Genomic DNA, 14,213 nt, shown 5'->3' with positions numbered 1-14,213 from the left:
ACTCCCCACTGCGCCTGCGGCCTCCTCCTGCTTTGTGCTCCCAGCGAGAGCCCAGAGGGGAAAATTGGCCCAGCCCTGGGCGATGCTGCTTGCCATTCCTGAATCTTGAGTGCACTTTCTTTTTTTCTGGATCTAACTGCCAAAGGTTCATCTTTCTCATTGATTTTTTTCCCCAAGACTGGCTTTTAGCTTAATGATCAAAGGCTTTTTCTTATATTCCTTTCTCATTACTTAATATTACCTAAAAATTACTTCTTTTCTCTTCTATTTTCTTTGGGTTAATGTTGTTCCTCTCTTTTCATGCCACTTTATAATATTTATTTTAACTTAAATTTCTGCATTAATATATCCCAAGTGCCAGCTGTGGGCAATGAGGGACAAACAGAACTCTTGGGCATTCTGTGGAATCTAAAACCTCATCCCTGGAAACCTCCGTCCACCCATCCTGCGGGGTCCCCAGCTGGAAGAGCGGACACTCACCTTCCCCCGACCCTCTCCTCCTGCGTTTCTGCTCTTCTCTTGCAGACTTTTTCTTCTCCTTGCGCCGCTGTCTGAGTGCTGTCTTGGGATCGGTAATCCAGGCTTGATACACAAACTGAAGGGAGAAAGTTCAATTACTTTCTGGCTTTTTAATAATTTGCAATGAAAAGGAGGGGGACCAATCAGAGCTATCTAAATTTAGGAATTTTTTTTTTCTCTCAACACCTCCCGCCCTTCCTCGCCTCCAGATGTTGGGCTGACCCATGCTGTTTTCATTATCCTAAGGTTTAACATGAAAACAGATGCTGTGAGAACCTGCTATCATCAGGTACCACATACAATCTGGCAGGAACTTTGGAGATACACAGCCCCTCCCACCCTGAATTCCTGCATCCCACCACCTCTGCCATACTTGGTGGCTGATTCTTTTGTTCCACACCCACCAGAAACAGATGGAAGCCTCATTAAGGTGGTCGGAGTGGTTTCTCCCACCACAGACTGAGCCCAAAAGAAGACAAGAGCTTTAACGTTCACTTTGGGAAGTAGTTCTGCACGTGTGACACTCTTCTTTGTGAGTAACAGCTATTACCAGCAACTTGAGAAAGGCCTTTACAAGTGATTAGTGTTTTGAGAGGAAAAACAGTGCCGTGTCAAGGGTGAGTGGTTACTCCAGGATGGTGTGGGAGGAAAACTGTGGTGTTTGGTTGCCTTTCTTCATTTGAGTTCAAGAGCTGAAAATAGTTGCATTAACATGTTGTAACCAATAACCAGCAGCAGACAGCAGTCCCGATCAGCCCGCCCGTGAGTCTCTGGAGTCATGCAGAAGAGGAGAACCCCAAAGCCAGGCAGGCATGCCCCCATGCACCCCGCACACCTGGGTCTCAGGGAAGCTGGCTTTCCACTATAAAGGTAAAGTTAAACGAATGCTTTCTGGGAACTCCTGTGACCCCAGATATTTTCATTTTATCCTACGTTGTTTTCAGATTTCTGAAATCTTTGTAGAACACAGCATGAACAAACCATTGACCTATGGCACCAGTGGGAAACAGAGGGGTCAGCTTTTCCAGATGTGAATGTGAGGACCAGAGGACACCAAAAACACTGTTTTTCCTCACTGGAAGGAATCTGAATTGTTGGGACAGTGAAGACAAACGCAAAATCTGTGCTAGTTCTGGATAATAGATCCACTAGGCAATACATGTCAAATATGTCAAAACATTTAACAAACTGAGAAAGTGGACTGGATCTGAGGGAGGTCCAGGCAGATGTTTGCAGCACATTAATTGGGAATTTTACCATCTCTAAGGTTTAGTACCTTACAAAGCAAACTTTCTTCAGCACGGTGTGGTGGCTTTAAGAATTTGCACTACTAAATGTGACAAATTTCAGGTTTTAAGAGGAATATATGACAACATTTCCTTCAAAAAATTGTTATTATGATGTTTCAGATAATGAAAGTATCCTCAAAATAAAAAATGAGAAGGCCATTAGGACTTATGAACGTCACAAGTGTAGAATTGGAGGAATTCTTCTGCTTTGAAGAAAAAGCAAACTGTGAGGGGGAGGCAGGGAGTGGGAAGCTGTTCAGAAGCGCAGAACCCTGCAGACAGGCAGAGCCGCTGACACTGGGACGGGTGGACAGACGCTGGTCCGTCAGTGAGGACCCCTTCTGCCCCTCGCTGGCTGCGGAGTTTAGATTATGCAAATGGCAGAGGGAGTGAGAAGGGGGAGGAACTGGGTCCGCTGGCCATCTGTTATTTGTAGGTAAATCATCTTAACACTGAGGTTTGCGAACACTACCGTTTGAAGACTCAAGACAGGGAAGATCCCCCAGAACGCCCCTGTTGTTCTGTGGTAGCTCTTACTGTCATCCAAGCGGATGGGCCCACCGGGCGACTCAGGCACTAACGCCACTTGCCAGAGCGGAAAAATACTCAGAAACATGTAGAAGACTTTGGGGGTTTCTAAGTGAACCCCACGAGTAGTGTGTGTCCCTGAATTTATCTTAACTTTTACTCAAATGAATTTACCTTCGATTTTATCACGTATATTAGGGAAAATGGGATTCATGTTCACTGAACTCTCACCATGCAAAAATGCACGTATTTTTTGAAACAGGGAGAGTTCTGCTGAAGTGGAGATCTTTCCCTGATGTGAGGCCAGCTTTGTAATCTGTGCTTTATTTCAAGCATGACCCACCGCCTTCTTCATGCTGTGTGTGTTAGATTAATTAATTGTTTAGAAGTAAAACAGGGGAGTGTAATCTTTCACTCAAAATTTTAAATAGGAACTGGGTCCTGTGGTCGCAACGTGAGAGAAAAGGATTTCTTGGGAATCAGCACAGCGACTATTAGCTACCAGCCCTCTGTGGAATTTTATAAACAGAAGGGGGCTGGAGGTCTGGACTCAGAGGCTGGGGGTGGAGCTGGGCACGTGTGCAACTTCAGTCCGTGGGCTGCTAGCTCAGAGCCCGCACGTCAGTAAGTATGAGACGCCCTAGTCTCTCCCATGTGCTGAAGGCTGGAGGGACACAAAGACTCAGAGTTTTAGTGCCTGCCCCCGGCTAAGTTGGAGGGAAAGGGTTTCTACAAGACACAAGGGCTTTCGTTTGCTGTCTGTGGTGTTCAGTGATGTGGGTGACTACGCGGGGCAGCTGAGATGTGCTGAGTGTGCTTGAGCTGAAGCAACCGGTAACCAATCAAGAGTTTGTCCGACAGCGCTGGCACAGAGCCCGCGGAGCAGGAGCTGAGGGAGCCACACTGAGCCCAGAGACGGGACACCAGGTGCCGTTTAGGAAGAGGGAGACGAAAGGCGAACCAAGAAGGGATGGAGCCAAAGGAGTCTTTCATGAGTTCATCCAGAATTTCACCAGCTTTCTGAGAATAACAACCATGTGTTTTCCTCATCATAACTGAGCATGCAGCCAGACGTGACCCTTTTGAAATGAGATGTGGCTTAAACACAGCTATGAGGAGGACAGAAAGTACATACGTATCTGCATGTTCCCGTTCTATGCTCCATGGTCTTTGGTGTCAGCTTAAAAGCATGAATCAAATCACAGCACTCTGGTTTCTAAAACCTGGTTTTGGAAGCTTTTCTTTAGATTTTTCACCCTTTTAGCTCCTCCATGGCAGGACGTATAGAACAGAGAAAATGCAGATGTGAGGACGTGTTCGTCTAAAGTTCTACGGAGCAGAGTCACGCACTACACGTCAGGAAAACATGAAATACCTTGGCAGCTCTGATTAAATACTGGAGAATAGTTTTGGGAAGTTTAATGACAGACTTTGGCAAGGCTAAAATGGCTGACGCAAACTTCCCAATAGCTCTCTACAAAGAAGGACAAAGCAAGAGTAATTAGTAGAAAAAATAAACACCAATCACTTCATATACGATGTCACATGAGTTTGTACGATTAATATCAACTCAGTTAAATGTGCCAAGCATTGAAGCTAGAAGAAGACGTGCTCCACCTGTGAGGAATAAAGATGTCAGTCACTGCATGAGAGAAGGTGCCGCACAAGGAGTGGTGGTTACAATCAAACTCATGAGAAGAAAATCAAGTCATTAGTATTTGGCAAGACAGCTACACACGTGCACACAGAAGTGGTCACCAAGACACACACAGGAGCAAGTGAGACAGCAGCAGATCAAGGTGTCTTCATGGGAATTTAACTCTTCAGTGTCAGCCGGGAGACACTGGTGGCTGGAACCTGCCAGCTGAAGCAGACTTGGCCAGCAACCTGATGGTGACCTTATCATGGGCACACTATGGGATAAACCAGAATATCCCCGAGTGTGGTTGCTGGGAAAGGAAGCAGACACCAAGCTGTCATCCACGTGCCATCAGTGGCAAAGCTTCATCTGTGAGGAGCTAAACACCCCTCTCCCAAGCCCCGCTTGGAGGTACAGGTTCTAGAACAGGAAGGCAGCAAGGCTGAAAAGGTCAGAGCTGGGCCAGAGGTCATCATTATGTTCCAAACCTTCCCAAGTCTTGAGCACTACAACGCAAACTGATTTCTAAAACCTGAAGCAATAGTTAAAACCATCTTTTGTATCAAAGCAGAGCAAGTATTACATTTTCAGTCAGTGGTTCCACATACCGACCCCTAGGTTCATTCAAGCAGCTCAAAGCAATGCCAAAGAAGTCTTCTTCATCTCCTACTTGCAACAAAAATAAAGTTCACCCAAGGAAGCTTTATTTTTCAAAAGAGCATCAGCAAATGTTTTGATGCAAGGGAATGAAGATCTGACCTGGACACAGTCCCGGATGGCAGCAGTGGTGGTGCCATGGACCTAGGAGCCTGTGGTTTCACAAGAAACCCTGAGGGTTGAGACACACCAGGGGGCCATATCCCAGGCCCGTCAATGGGAAAACTCAGCTCGTGCATAGGCAGAACTCTCCACCCCTGCCTACCTGGAATGCTGACTTTTTGGGGGGCTCCTCATCCTCCTTCTTCAGCTCCTCCTCTTCCTCTTCTTCACTATCCGTTTCAAACAAATAATAATCTCCACTCCTGACCACTAAGCAAAACAAAATATTTACTTATTTTTTGAAAGGGAGATGAAATAATTGGGGAATCTTCATGAAATTCCCCTTACAGATATACAAACAGACCGTAAAAGGATCATAGCAAGAAATGTTAGCAGGGAGGAAAACAGGAGATGAAGAGAACCCATTCTGGGCCTGTGCTACGTCGTGCTGGCGTGGCTGGGTCCACAGAGTATGAGGCCCGTCTCTGCAGGACCTGGCAACCTCTCCCTTCTTAGTTGTAAATCAACTCGGCTGAGTCAGATCAGCCTGCAGTGGCCGGCTGCCTGGCCAACATGGCCCACAGGATGGAATGCTGCTGTTTCACAGTCAGCCGAAGGTGCCTGTGTAGACAAGGCCAGAGTGAAGTGGAGGAGCCAACTGGGATGATTCAGGACCAAGGCTGGTGCCACCAGCTGTCCACTTCACTCGATACTATGCAGACCTGGCTTCTCCACGTGGGACACGAGACAACACACAAGGGCAGGACATTTGAAAGAGTGAAAGGAAAAGTCACACACACACTGCTACGGGGAGGAAACATGTAGGTAACACTGAAGACAAAACAAAACAACACTGCTCTGTCTGCTTCTGCATGTGGCCATGACAGAGGGGACCACAGAGGTGGTCTGTGCAGCTCAGCGCTGCTGACTTCTGGGCAGCCTGCCCCTTCTGGAGCTCAACAGGGTGCAGGGAGGACTCTGCTGGTCCAGGTACAAAGCACACAGGGCGTGGGCACCTCTGCCTGGCCTGATCCTTTCCCTGAGGGGGGCACGGGCCTGCAGTGAGAGAGGCAACGGAAATGTCCAGAGGTGGTAAGAAACTTAAAGGGGTTCAATCTTGGTCAGCTTGGTGAGCACTTGAGGTTTATCAGAGAAAAGAGACCCAGCACATACATTTCTGATGCTATAAAAACTGCATCATCACTTGGAAAACATATTTGTATTTCCCAGTTCCACCCTGGGTTTGCAGATGCTGAGGTATCTTTGGGGTGACATCATGTGACATCTCATGAGGTCTTTTGGGCTCAGACTTCATAAGGTAATGGAAAACCTTGGCTTGTTAAAATTAGTTGTTTGCATATCACTAAACATGGTCAGAAGTCAAGTAATTTTGCCCACGATTTCACACGAGACTGAAGCCCCCTTTCTTGAGGTTGCAGAGTGAATGAATTGGGCCTTATATCCTTGAACAGAGAAGCACTGTATTTTGACATTTTTACTTTGGAGAAAAAAACAGGCCCGGAGTACCGGGTCCAGGCTGAGGAAATAAACGCAATACAACATAAGGTGAGAATAAGCAAGAACAAACCAAAGTTACAGCATTACGCTGGACAGTGAGAGGGCAGTGACGGCAACGCCCACACAGAAGCCAAGAGATGGCAGGGAATCTGGGGACTCTACTTCATGTGGTCATTTGGAAAAACACAGGACTTTGTAAATGGAGCATTTGACCCTCATTATAGGCGCTAAACTCAACAAGAGCTAGTGTTGTGTTCAATCATACCTTCTGTAATGTTTATTCATATGGATGAGCCAACGGGCTTTTCACGGTAAGCATTTACAGCATGGATTTGATCACAAGAAATGACTCTAATTGTTATGTGCAAATTGGCACATTAATAAAAGAAGGGAATGTTTAAAAATAACCTCTTATTCTTTATAAAGTGTTATTGAAACACAGCGAAATAATAGTGCCATCTACTAATAACAAGGAGAAAAGATCTCCCAGGCACATTTGTTGCCTGCAGCCCATGCGCACACACACAGCACGGTGCTGATGATATAGCTGAGCTCCTTGGTGTGGAACCATCCCACCGCTAGTGTCCTCACAAGCCTGTTATTTCAGACATTTGTCAGTGGAAGGAGGCTCAGTATTGATGCAGGCAGCGCTAAGCCAGCGTGAGATGTCCACTTCGTGAGGAAGGCATCATTGAACAGCAATAATGCAAGCCCATGTGTGCACACAGGTCTGGAAGGAGGAGACGTGGCCCCCAAGGCCACACCCGGGTCTCTGCTGCGCACCGAGGACATCAGTAACATGGCAGCTTCAGTAGGTTGTCAACAGATTTACACACGGGTATTCTAATCACGCTTATACTCGCATCTCTAAGGAATCTCTCTTTGAAAGCCCAATTACTCAACAGGACAGAAGAAGGGCTTTGAATAAAATTCTTCCAGATCTAAAGATAAGTTCTGGAACTCATCGAAGACTAAAAAATAAACTGCACATTCTTTCCCTTTTGTTCCTCTCAAGCTTGTAAAAGAAAATATGCTTTGTAGAAAAATTTAACATTACAGTCAAAATAGGATTCCAAACCATGAATCACACATATCCCTGCATTATTGCCCCCCAAGGTATTGTAACAAGGCACATTTAGTTTAATACCAGTCATCAAGAAATTGATATAATGAGGGTAAAATGAATGTGAACAATCTAACACCAATAACCTTCACAGGAAGTTCTTCAGATCATTACCACTGGTAAGATGATTATCACAGACCATATCCAATTCCTTCAAAAATGCAATGCTTGGACAAGAAAGGAGAGACAACCACAGTGATCACAGTGGGACTTCACCCCAGCGGAAGGGACAGAACATTCAATATGACAAGGTTCTGAAGTGGACGGGTCTCTCTAAACTAGCAGAGGCCCTTTAAAAAAGAAAGGTAGGCACAGTTTACTTGTGACTTGATAGAAACAGCACCCAGTACTCTGTCTTGTCAGATTGTCCTCAGGACTAACCCACCCACCACAGACAGCTGACTGAGCCCACTGGGCTCCCACTTTGACTTGGGTAGAATTAAGCAGGACACTTCATGCCTCACTGTAATTTGCCGTACTGCTGAAATTCAACCCTGAGGGTCAAATGTAAGTATTTCTAGAAAGAGTGAGCAAATGGTACCCACTTTGGTGCTGCCCCACACCTGATTAGATTGACCACAATGTGGGCCACGCAGTGCAGGGCAGAAAAGACTGAAGACATGGCCAGCTGTCTTAAAGTAGCGACTCCTCAGTCTTCTAACACACTGAAGGAGGGCCGGGCTGCAATTGGTTGTTCATCGTAAGCCCACTGGCCAAGAGGGGTAATGTCTTTTAGCACAGCAAAAACAGCTGTAACTCCTTACTTGAGTCTTTAGGATCTGGGCAGAAAAGCAATACAGTCTATGTGGCTCTAATGCCCTGCTTTTCTGATTTTTACACTTATTGGACACTGCTCAGCACATGCTGGGCATGCATGTTTGCAATGTGGCTTTAGAGCCATTTGAGATGGGACAGGAGGCTAATGGAGAAGGTAAATGCATCTTTACACTTAAGATATTGCCAAAACCCCCTCAAACGCAAATAAAACCAAAGCTCTTGGAATGAGGGTTAATGCCTTCCAGAGGGTCACAGAGGCTTGAACAGAACAGTCACCCTTGAATTGTAGAAGAGCCAAGGGTCATTTCTAATAAGGGGCTTTAGCTGTATGACAAACGCAAGCAGAGCTCTGGACCTGAGCTGGATCATGTCAGAATCAGTTCTTCTTTGCTTTGTGAGCTCAACAGTCTGTCCACCACATGGTTGGCTTCCCTACAGGAGTGGACGCCAGGGCCAGGGCTCCACCGGCTGGCAATTTTCCTACACATCAACCCCCTATCAAGTCACAAGGTCAAACCATGCATGGGACACACAGGTCATGGGCGCCTGAATTCTGGTCAAGGATATAAGGGTTAGTCGGTGAGATTGGAGAGGATCGAAAGAACCTACTGGAAGCATGATCGACCCAAGGCCGCCACCACTGCTTTTTTTTGCCCTTGGCTTTCTGTTTGTCTGCTTCTCCTAAAATGAAATACGTCCAAATATTAATTCTCATGAAGTGAGCAAACATGTTTTGAAAACCACGCTTTAACAACTCAATTGTCAAATCTAGGTAAATTGCAAAAATCTATCAAAGGTCAGGAAAAAGAATTCTACAAAATCTGAAAAGCATACATGTACTAACAGCTGGCTCATGAGGTACACATGGACTATTCTTCAACAGTATGCTACATTTTCACTTCCTTCCTAGGAACTGAGGGCATATAAAGAAATATAAGAAAAGGGATGTCAAAATGCACCTCACATTGAAGTTTCCATTAAATTAACAGAAAAGCCTACTTAAATTTAATAAAACTATTTAGTGGCAAAGAATTTATAAAAATATATAAATTAAAATAATCAGAAATTTTTCTTGTGATTACGTTAATGAGTGGTTGAAAAACCTAACTTTACTGGTGACAAAGAGCTACTATGTACTGAAAAATTCTTGTGTGTTCTTTCTTTATTCCCTTCGAACAGGAAAGCATGCACACTTCTATGAAAAGGCTTTTAAAATTGCAACTGGATATAATAAATCTATAATTAGATATATATTTAACATTAGAACAGGCAATAACTGATTTTTTAACTACTAATATTCAGGTGCCACATAAAATAATGCATGCATATTTAGTTTTCATATAGAATTTACAGAACAGGCAATAACTAATATTTTAACTATTAATGTTCAGGGGCCACATAGAAATCAAATGTGGCATATTGGAAATATCTTCCTTAAAAGAACTACATAAGCAAAATCATGCCAATTTTCTTTATAAGCAGATGTCTATGAGACAAAGGCAGACTGTGTATTCCTCACAGGCATCTTGCCAAAGAGTATATACTTATAAATCCATTCATTCATCTAATATATACTTTACAAAACAAATTCATCTCTTTCAAAATGGAAAGGTACAACTGTTTGTGTTAAAAGATACACACTGATGATATTGGCAGAATGAGAAGTATTGTTATTCCATAGCCCTACCAGGCATCATGCTAGCATTCAATGTCAAGTGCTTGAATGGGAAGAAAATGTCTGACATACTCTCGTCATCTTCTTCAGAGACCTTCTGGGTGTCTTGGCCTTCCCCTGACTCCTGGGTCAAGCTCAGCATCCTCTCCTTACCCTTTTTGTACTTCTGCTGCCTCGCCTTGATGCGATCCATCCTGTAATGCAAAGCGGCAAGATAACACCAGGAACACACGCACAGCCTTCTTACGTTGGTACTTGGACTTCACACTTCATGTGTGTACCTAAAATCCTGGACAGAGCCGTTAATTTACTTCAAAGCGAGACAACTGCTTACTAGCAGCAGTATCTCCTCACATTACACATGTTACTCTGCGTTCATTCATAGATGCTAGAGTGGTAGTGGGGTCTGCAGCCAAGGTGCTGAGGGTTGTGTGCAATCCCTGATGCACACGTTCCAAAATGCAAGGTGTTACTCTCCCAAGTTCTGTATTTTTAAATAAATGGAAAATTAGCAAGGTGAGTTACAATACAGGACTCACAAGAGAAATGAGAAACTCCTCATTCTTAACGTAGGTCTGAATTTGTTATTGCTGTAGACCTGCTTTAGACAGTGACCTAAAATAACCACAGCTGCGTCACCCTGCGTTTGCATTACATTTTTTTTTTTTACATATAACTTATGTGTTGGTGAAAACAACTATGCCATGGAAGAATCTAACATATAACAGGCAGCGTTTCTGCTTGGGAAGGAAAAAGCTGGTAAGGGAAGTCGAGATAGAGAGAAGCTTTCTCCTGAACTCAGGGAAGCTTCCTGGGGCGCTCCTGGAGCAGCAGCATTTTTACAGGGACATCTTCCAGGTTTTCAGTTCTACGGCCCTCAGCTTTTAAACCCGATCTTCAGACACAGAAGTGCTACAAGTCTTTAGAAATTCCCTTCTCTCTAAGAAGACTCTCCTCAGTGCAAGGTGTGGCTCTCCTGAGCAGTGTCCCTCTGTCCCTGGGTCTGTGCAGACCAGCACGCTGGGCATAGCTCTGCAACGTCCATGGTACAGAGGCCGTGCAGTTGGGCTTCAGGCCTCCAGCACCAGTGGGGAGCTGCTTCTTCCCGGAGACTGGACTGTATCACTTCAAAAGACACTTGTGAGTGAGCCCCTGGTCAGCCCCTTCACCCACGCACCCCGTGACTGTTTGCTCCCAGTGCTCAGATGTGGGGACCCCTCCCTGCTCTTAGCTGGCTTCATCCTAACAGAAATCCCGCGGTAGATGTGGAGGCCTAATTTCAGTGCAGGAACCTGGCATTCAGAGCACTGAGGTGCCTGCTGGGTCTGAAGGTGGATTCGGCTGCTGGTCCTGTCTGGACGGCCCCTTCGTACACCCAGGAGCTGCCTTGCTATGCTGCCTCCAAGCTCAGGGTGGGGCCCCGTGGACCCCGCACCACCAGAGCAAATGGCCGCAGGCTGTGGGCACCGCACCAGCAGACTCTGTAGGGGCACCAGGTTCCCTGCCAGCCGAAAGCCCACTGCCTCATCCCAGAAGCCAGAACAGGAAGGAGAGCAAGAGAACAAAGCATCCTTACTGTCTCTTCAGCTGGTCCATGGACTTTTTCTCCTCCTCGATTCTTGCTTTTACGGCTTTTACAATGGTGGCCTGGAAAAGTTCCGCCCCTCTACAGGGAAATTGGAAGCACAAAACAAATCAGTGTCCTGGTCACCCTTGCCTCCCGGACACAGGAAGGGTAGCCTAGGCACAGGTCCTGGCTGGAAACACCAGCCCTTCCCAGTCCCTTCCTGCATGCCAGGGTGGGGGACACGAAGGCCTCGAGTCTCCTCGAATGTGTCCCCAAAAGTCCCACTTAGTGTGCCACTTGGGGTCAATCACCCGACCTCGCTAGAGCTGTGAACCTGGGGGCTGAGCTCATGCACAGGAGAGGCGTGTGCGGCCCAGCTCCTTCACAGGCTTGGGGCCAAGGCCCCCTCTGTCCCAGCACTCTGTCTCTTCTCTCTCTGGTTCTTGCGCTCAGGTCCTTCCTCCCCTCCGTCCCTCTCCCTTCTTGACCAGCAGGAAGTGTCCTCCGGACCTCCTCGCCCTCTCACACCCTCAAGGCTGTCCCTGCTCCTGCTGCCACACCCGGCCTCCCCGGCCCTGCAGAAGGCCACCCTGCAGGCGGACGCCCTCCCGGAACCCTTCGCTTTGCTGCATGAGTGGCTTTTCAGTTCTTACAGGGCCAAGCAGACCCAGAGATTGTCCGCTGGGAGGCCAAGCCTTGGGTCTCAGCCCACCCTTCTCCTTCCAAGGTCCCTTGCCCTGTGGATAGCGGAGGGGGCCATCCTCCTGCTGGCCCTGCTGGGTCCCTTCCCACCTGCAGCCCCAGGGTCCCATCCCCATGTCCCAGTGTCCTCCCGCCGTTAGCACCCTTCCCAGGACTGGTTCTGGCCCGCACCTGTGAGTGTGCTTAGTGCTTGCCAATTTCAGCACTGGCAGGACCCAGGCCACACACACCTCCCAGGTGCAGCCTGGGCCCTGTCCTGGCCACCCTGGCTTTTCTCCCCTGCCCCCTCACCGTGTGGTCCTAGAAGGCTGGGCTGCCTCACTTCACCCCCCACCCCCTAGACGACCTTACGGCTGGGGCCCTGGAGCGCCTACTGTCCCATTTGCTACTGTCTGAAAATGGGCTCCCGGGCTCCACAGGCAGTGAGGCAAGATCAGGGCAAGGAGCACGTAAGGCATGGACAGACGAACGCCCTGATAAAAACAGCCCACGGAAACAGACGGGGTGGCATAAGCCTATGACCCCAAGCCGTCTGGGAGGCTGAGCAGCAGGACTGCAACTTTGAGCTCAGCTTGGGTAACTCATGACTTAGCAAAACCCTGCTTCAAAATAAAAAGTCAAAAAGGGGCAAGGATGTGGCTCAGTGCAAAGGCCCTGTGTTCACTCTGAAAAGAGAAGAAAACAAACAATAACCTAAGAGGTCTCTTGCTGCTTCCAGCAGGAGGGGACACAGTGCCCTATGACTGTGTGGCAGAGTGCGCAGGACAAGGCGACCGGGCCCTCTGGGACTCCCCGCCGCTCAGCGCCGGTCACTGTGGACGTGGCTGCTCTCTGCCAAGCCCGAACTCTCCTCCAAACCAAGGCCGTCACTCCAGCGTGACACAAGGCCATGCTTTCTGAACAATAGAGACACCTCTGGGGAAAGACCCTGCTTCTGATGACGGCTGAGACCCCTAAGGGCCAAACGTTTTGGAGAGAGTGGTATGAAAAAGAGATGCCTCTGTCTGCCAGTACCACTGAGAGGAGTAAACGCTAAGACGAACTCTGCTCTGAAGAGGACGCCCTGGAGACGAGAATCAGCTACAACTGTGGGTGAACAGCAGGACCAAACTGTAAACGACAGGAAGTCATCATTCATGCGTAACGCGGGCGGAGGCTGCCACTGGCCCTGCAGATCAGACATGGGTTCCTGCTTGCCCCCTCGACGTGGCCACAGGGAGGTAACGAAGTCAAGGTGGTCCTCGAATAAATGGACTTGTGAAGCAGACACTCCTGGCCAGAGAAGGAGGCAGCTCCAGGGAGACAGATGCAGTGTTTACACCACAGAGCAGACAGCAGTGGCGACCTCATCCCCGACCCGATCCTCCGGTGCCGTGGTTGAACCCAGGGCCTTGGGCAAGTTCTACTCACCTATAGCCCTGTGCCGAAGCCCCACACCCTTCTGTGCGTTTTCTTTTGAGGAACATCTACTCGCATCATTTGCCCCTCTTAAAAACAGGACTGTTTTCTCCTTGCAAAGTTTCCAGAGTTCCTTAGACCGAGGGGGGAATCACACACTACTGCTCTGTGTAAGATCTGGGAACCCTAATGCTCCTCTTGAGGTCAGGACTTTTTTCCTAAGAGAGGGTGGGAGCGGGTGATGGGCTAAGTCAGCCCCGACTGGAGATGCCACGGTGTCAATGGGGCAGAAGGAACAGCTTCAGGTGTGCCCAAGGCTCTGCAACCTATCTGCTCACCTTCCACCTGCGCAGGTATCCTGGGTCCTCAGAGGGCCACAGCTTTCTCACTACTCTGTCTGAGGCCTCACATGCCCGCCTGGTGCTAGGTCCTTTGGGACTGGTTCTCCCGGAAGGGATTTGTCAGTCCCTCTCCCCACTCCTGGGTCAAGCTCAGGCACTGTTTCTCTCAGGCCAGCTCCCCGAGGAACCCTGGGTTCCCGGCCTGACCCACCTGGACGCCAGGATCTGGGATGCTTTTATGTCAGCCACGACGTGCAGGAAGTAGTAGCTCATGAACACTCTTCGTTGCAGCAGGAGGAAGGCAAAGCAGATGCTGTCCCAGATGATGCCTGCCTCCCCGCTGGGCAGCTTGCAGGACGTGTCGTCGGATGCTGTGGG

At 48.0% G+C, this 14,213-nt stretch overlaps 1 protein-coding gene across 3 annotated transcripts in view; it reads right to left on the bottom strand.

The window, feature by feature from the left end:
• Positions 1-14,213, bottom strand: part of Piezo2 (piezo-type mechanosensitive ion channel component 2) — a gene marked incomplete at its 5' end in the record, with an annotated part of 338,525 nt that overhangs the window by 49,040 nt on the left and 275,272 nt on the right. For all 3 annotated transcript variants that reach the window (XM_013514699.1, XM_005372584.2, XM_013514720.1), the window contains 6 exon segments: positions 481-595; positions 4,898-5,004; positions 8,762-8,833; positions 9,900-10,021; positions 11,404-11,493; positions 14,047-14,206. In XM_013514699.1, coding sequence (XP_013370153.1) covers positions 481-595; positions 4,898-5,004; positions 8,762-8,833; positions 9,900-10,021; positions 11,404-11,493; positions 14,047-14,206 — 666 coding nt within the window.

The sequence above is a fragment of the Chinchilla lanigera genome, unplaced genomic scaffold, assembly GCF_000276665.1.
Source record: "Chinchilla lanigera isolate Chin_1 unplaced genomic scaffold, ChiLan1.0 scaffold00001, whole genome shotgun sequence".
In the NCBI taxonomy this organism is placed as follows: Eukaryota; Metazoa; Chordata; class Mammalia; order Rodentia; family Chinchillidae; genus Chinchilla; species Chinchilla lanigera.
This window is presented reverse-complemented; position numbering and strand designations above follow the sequence as displayed.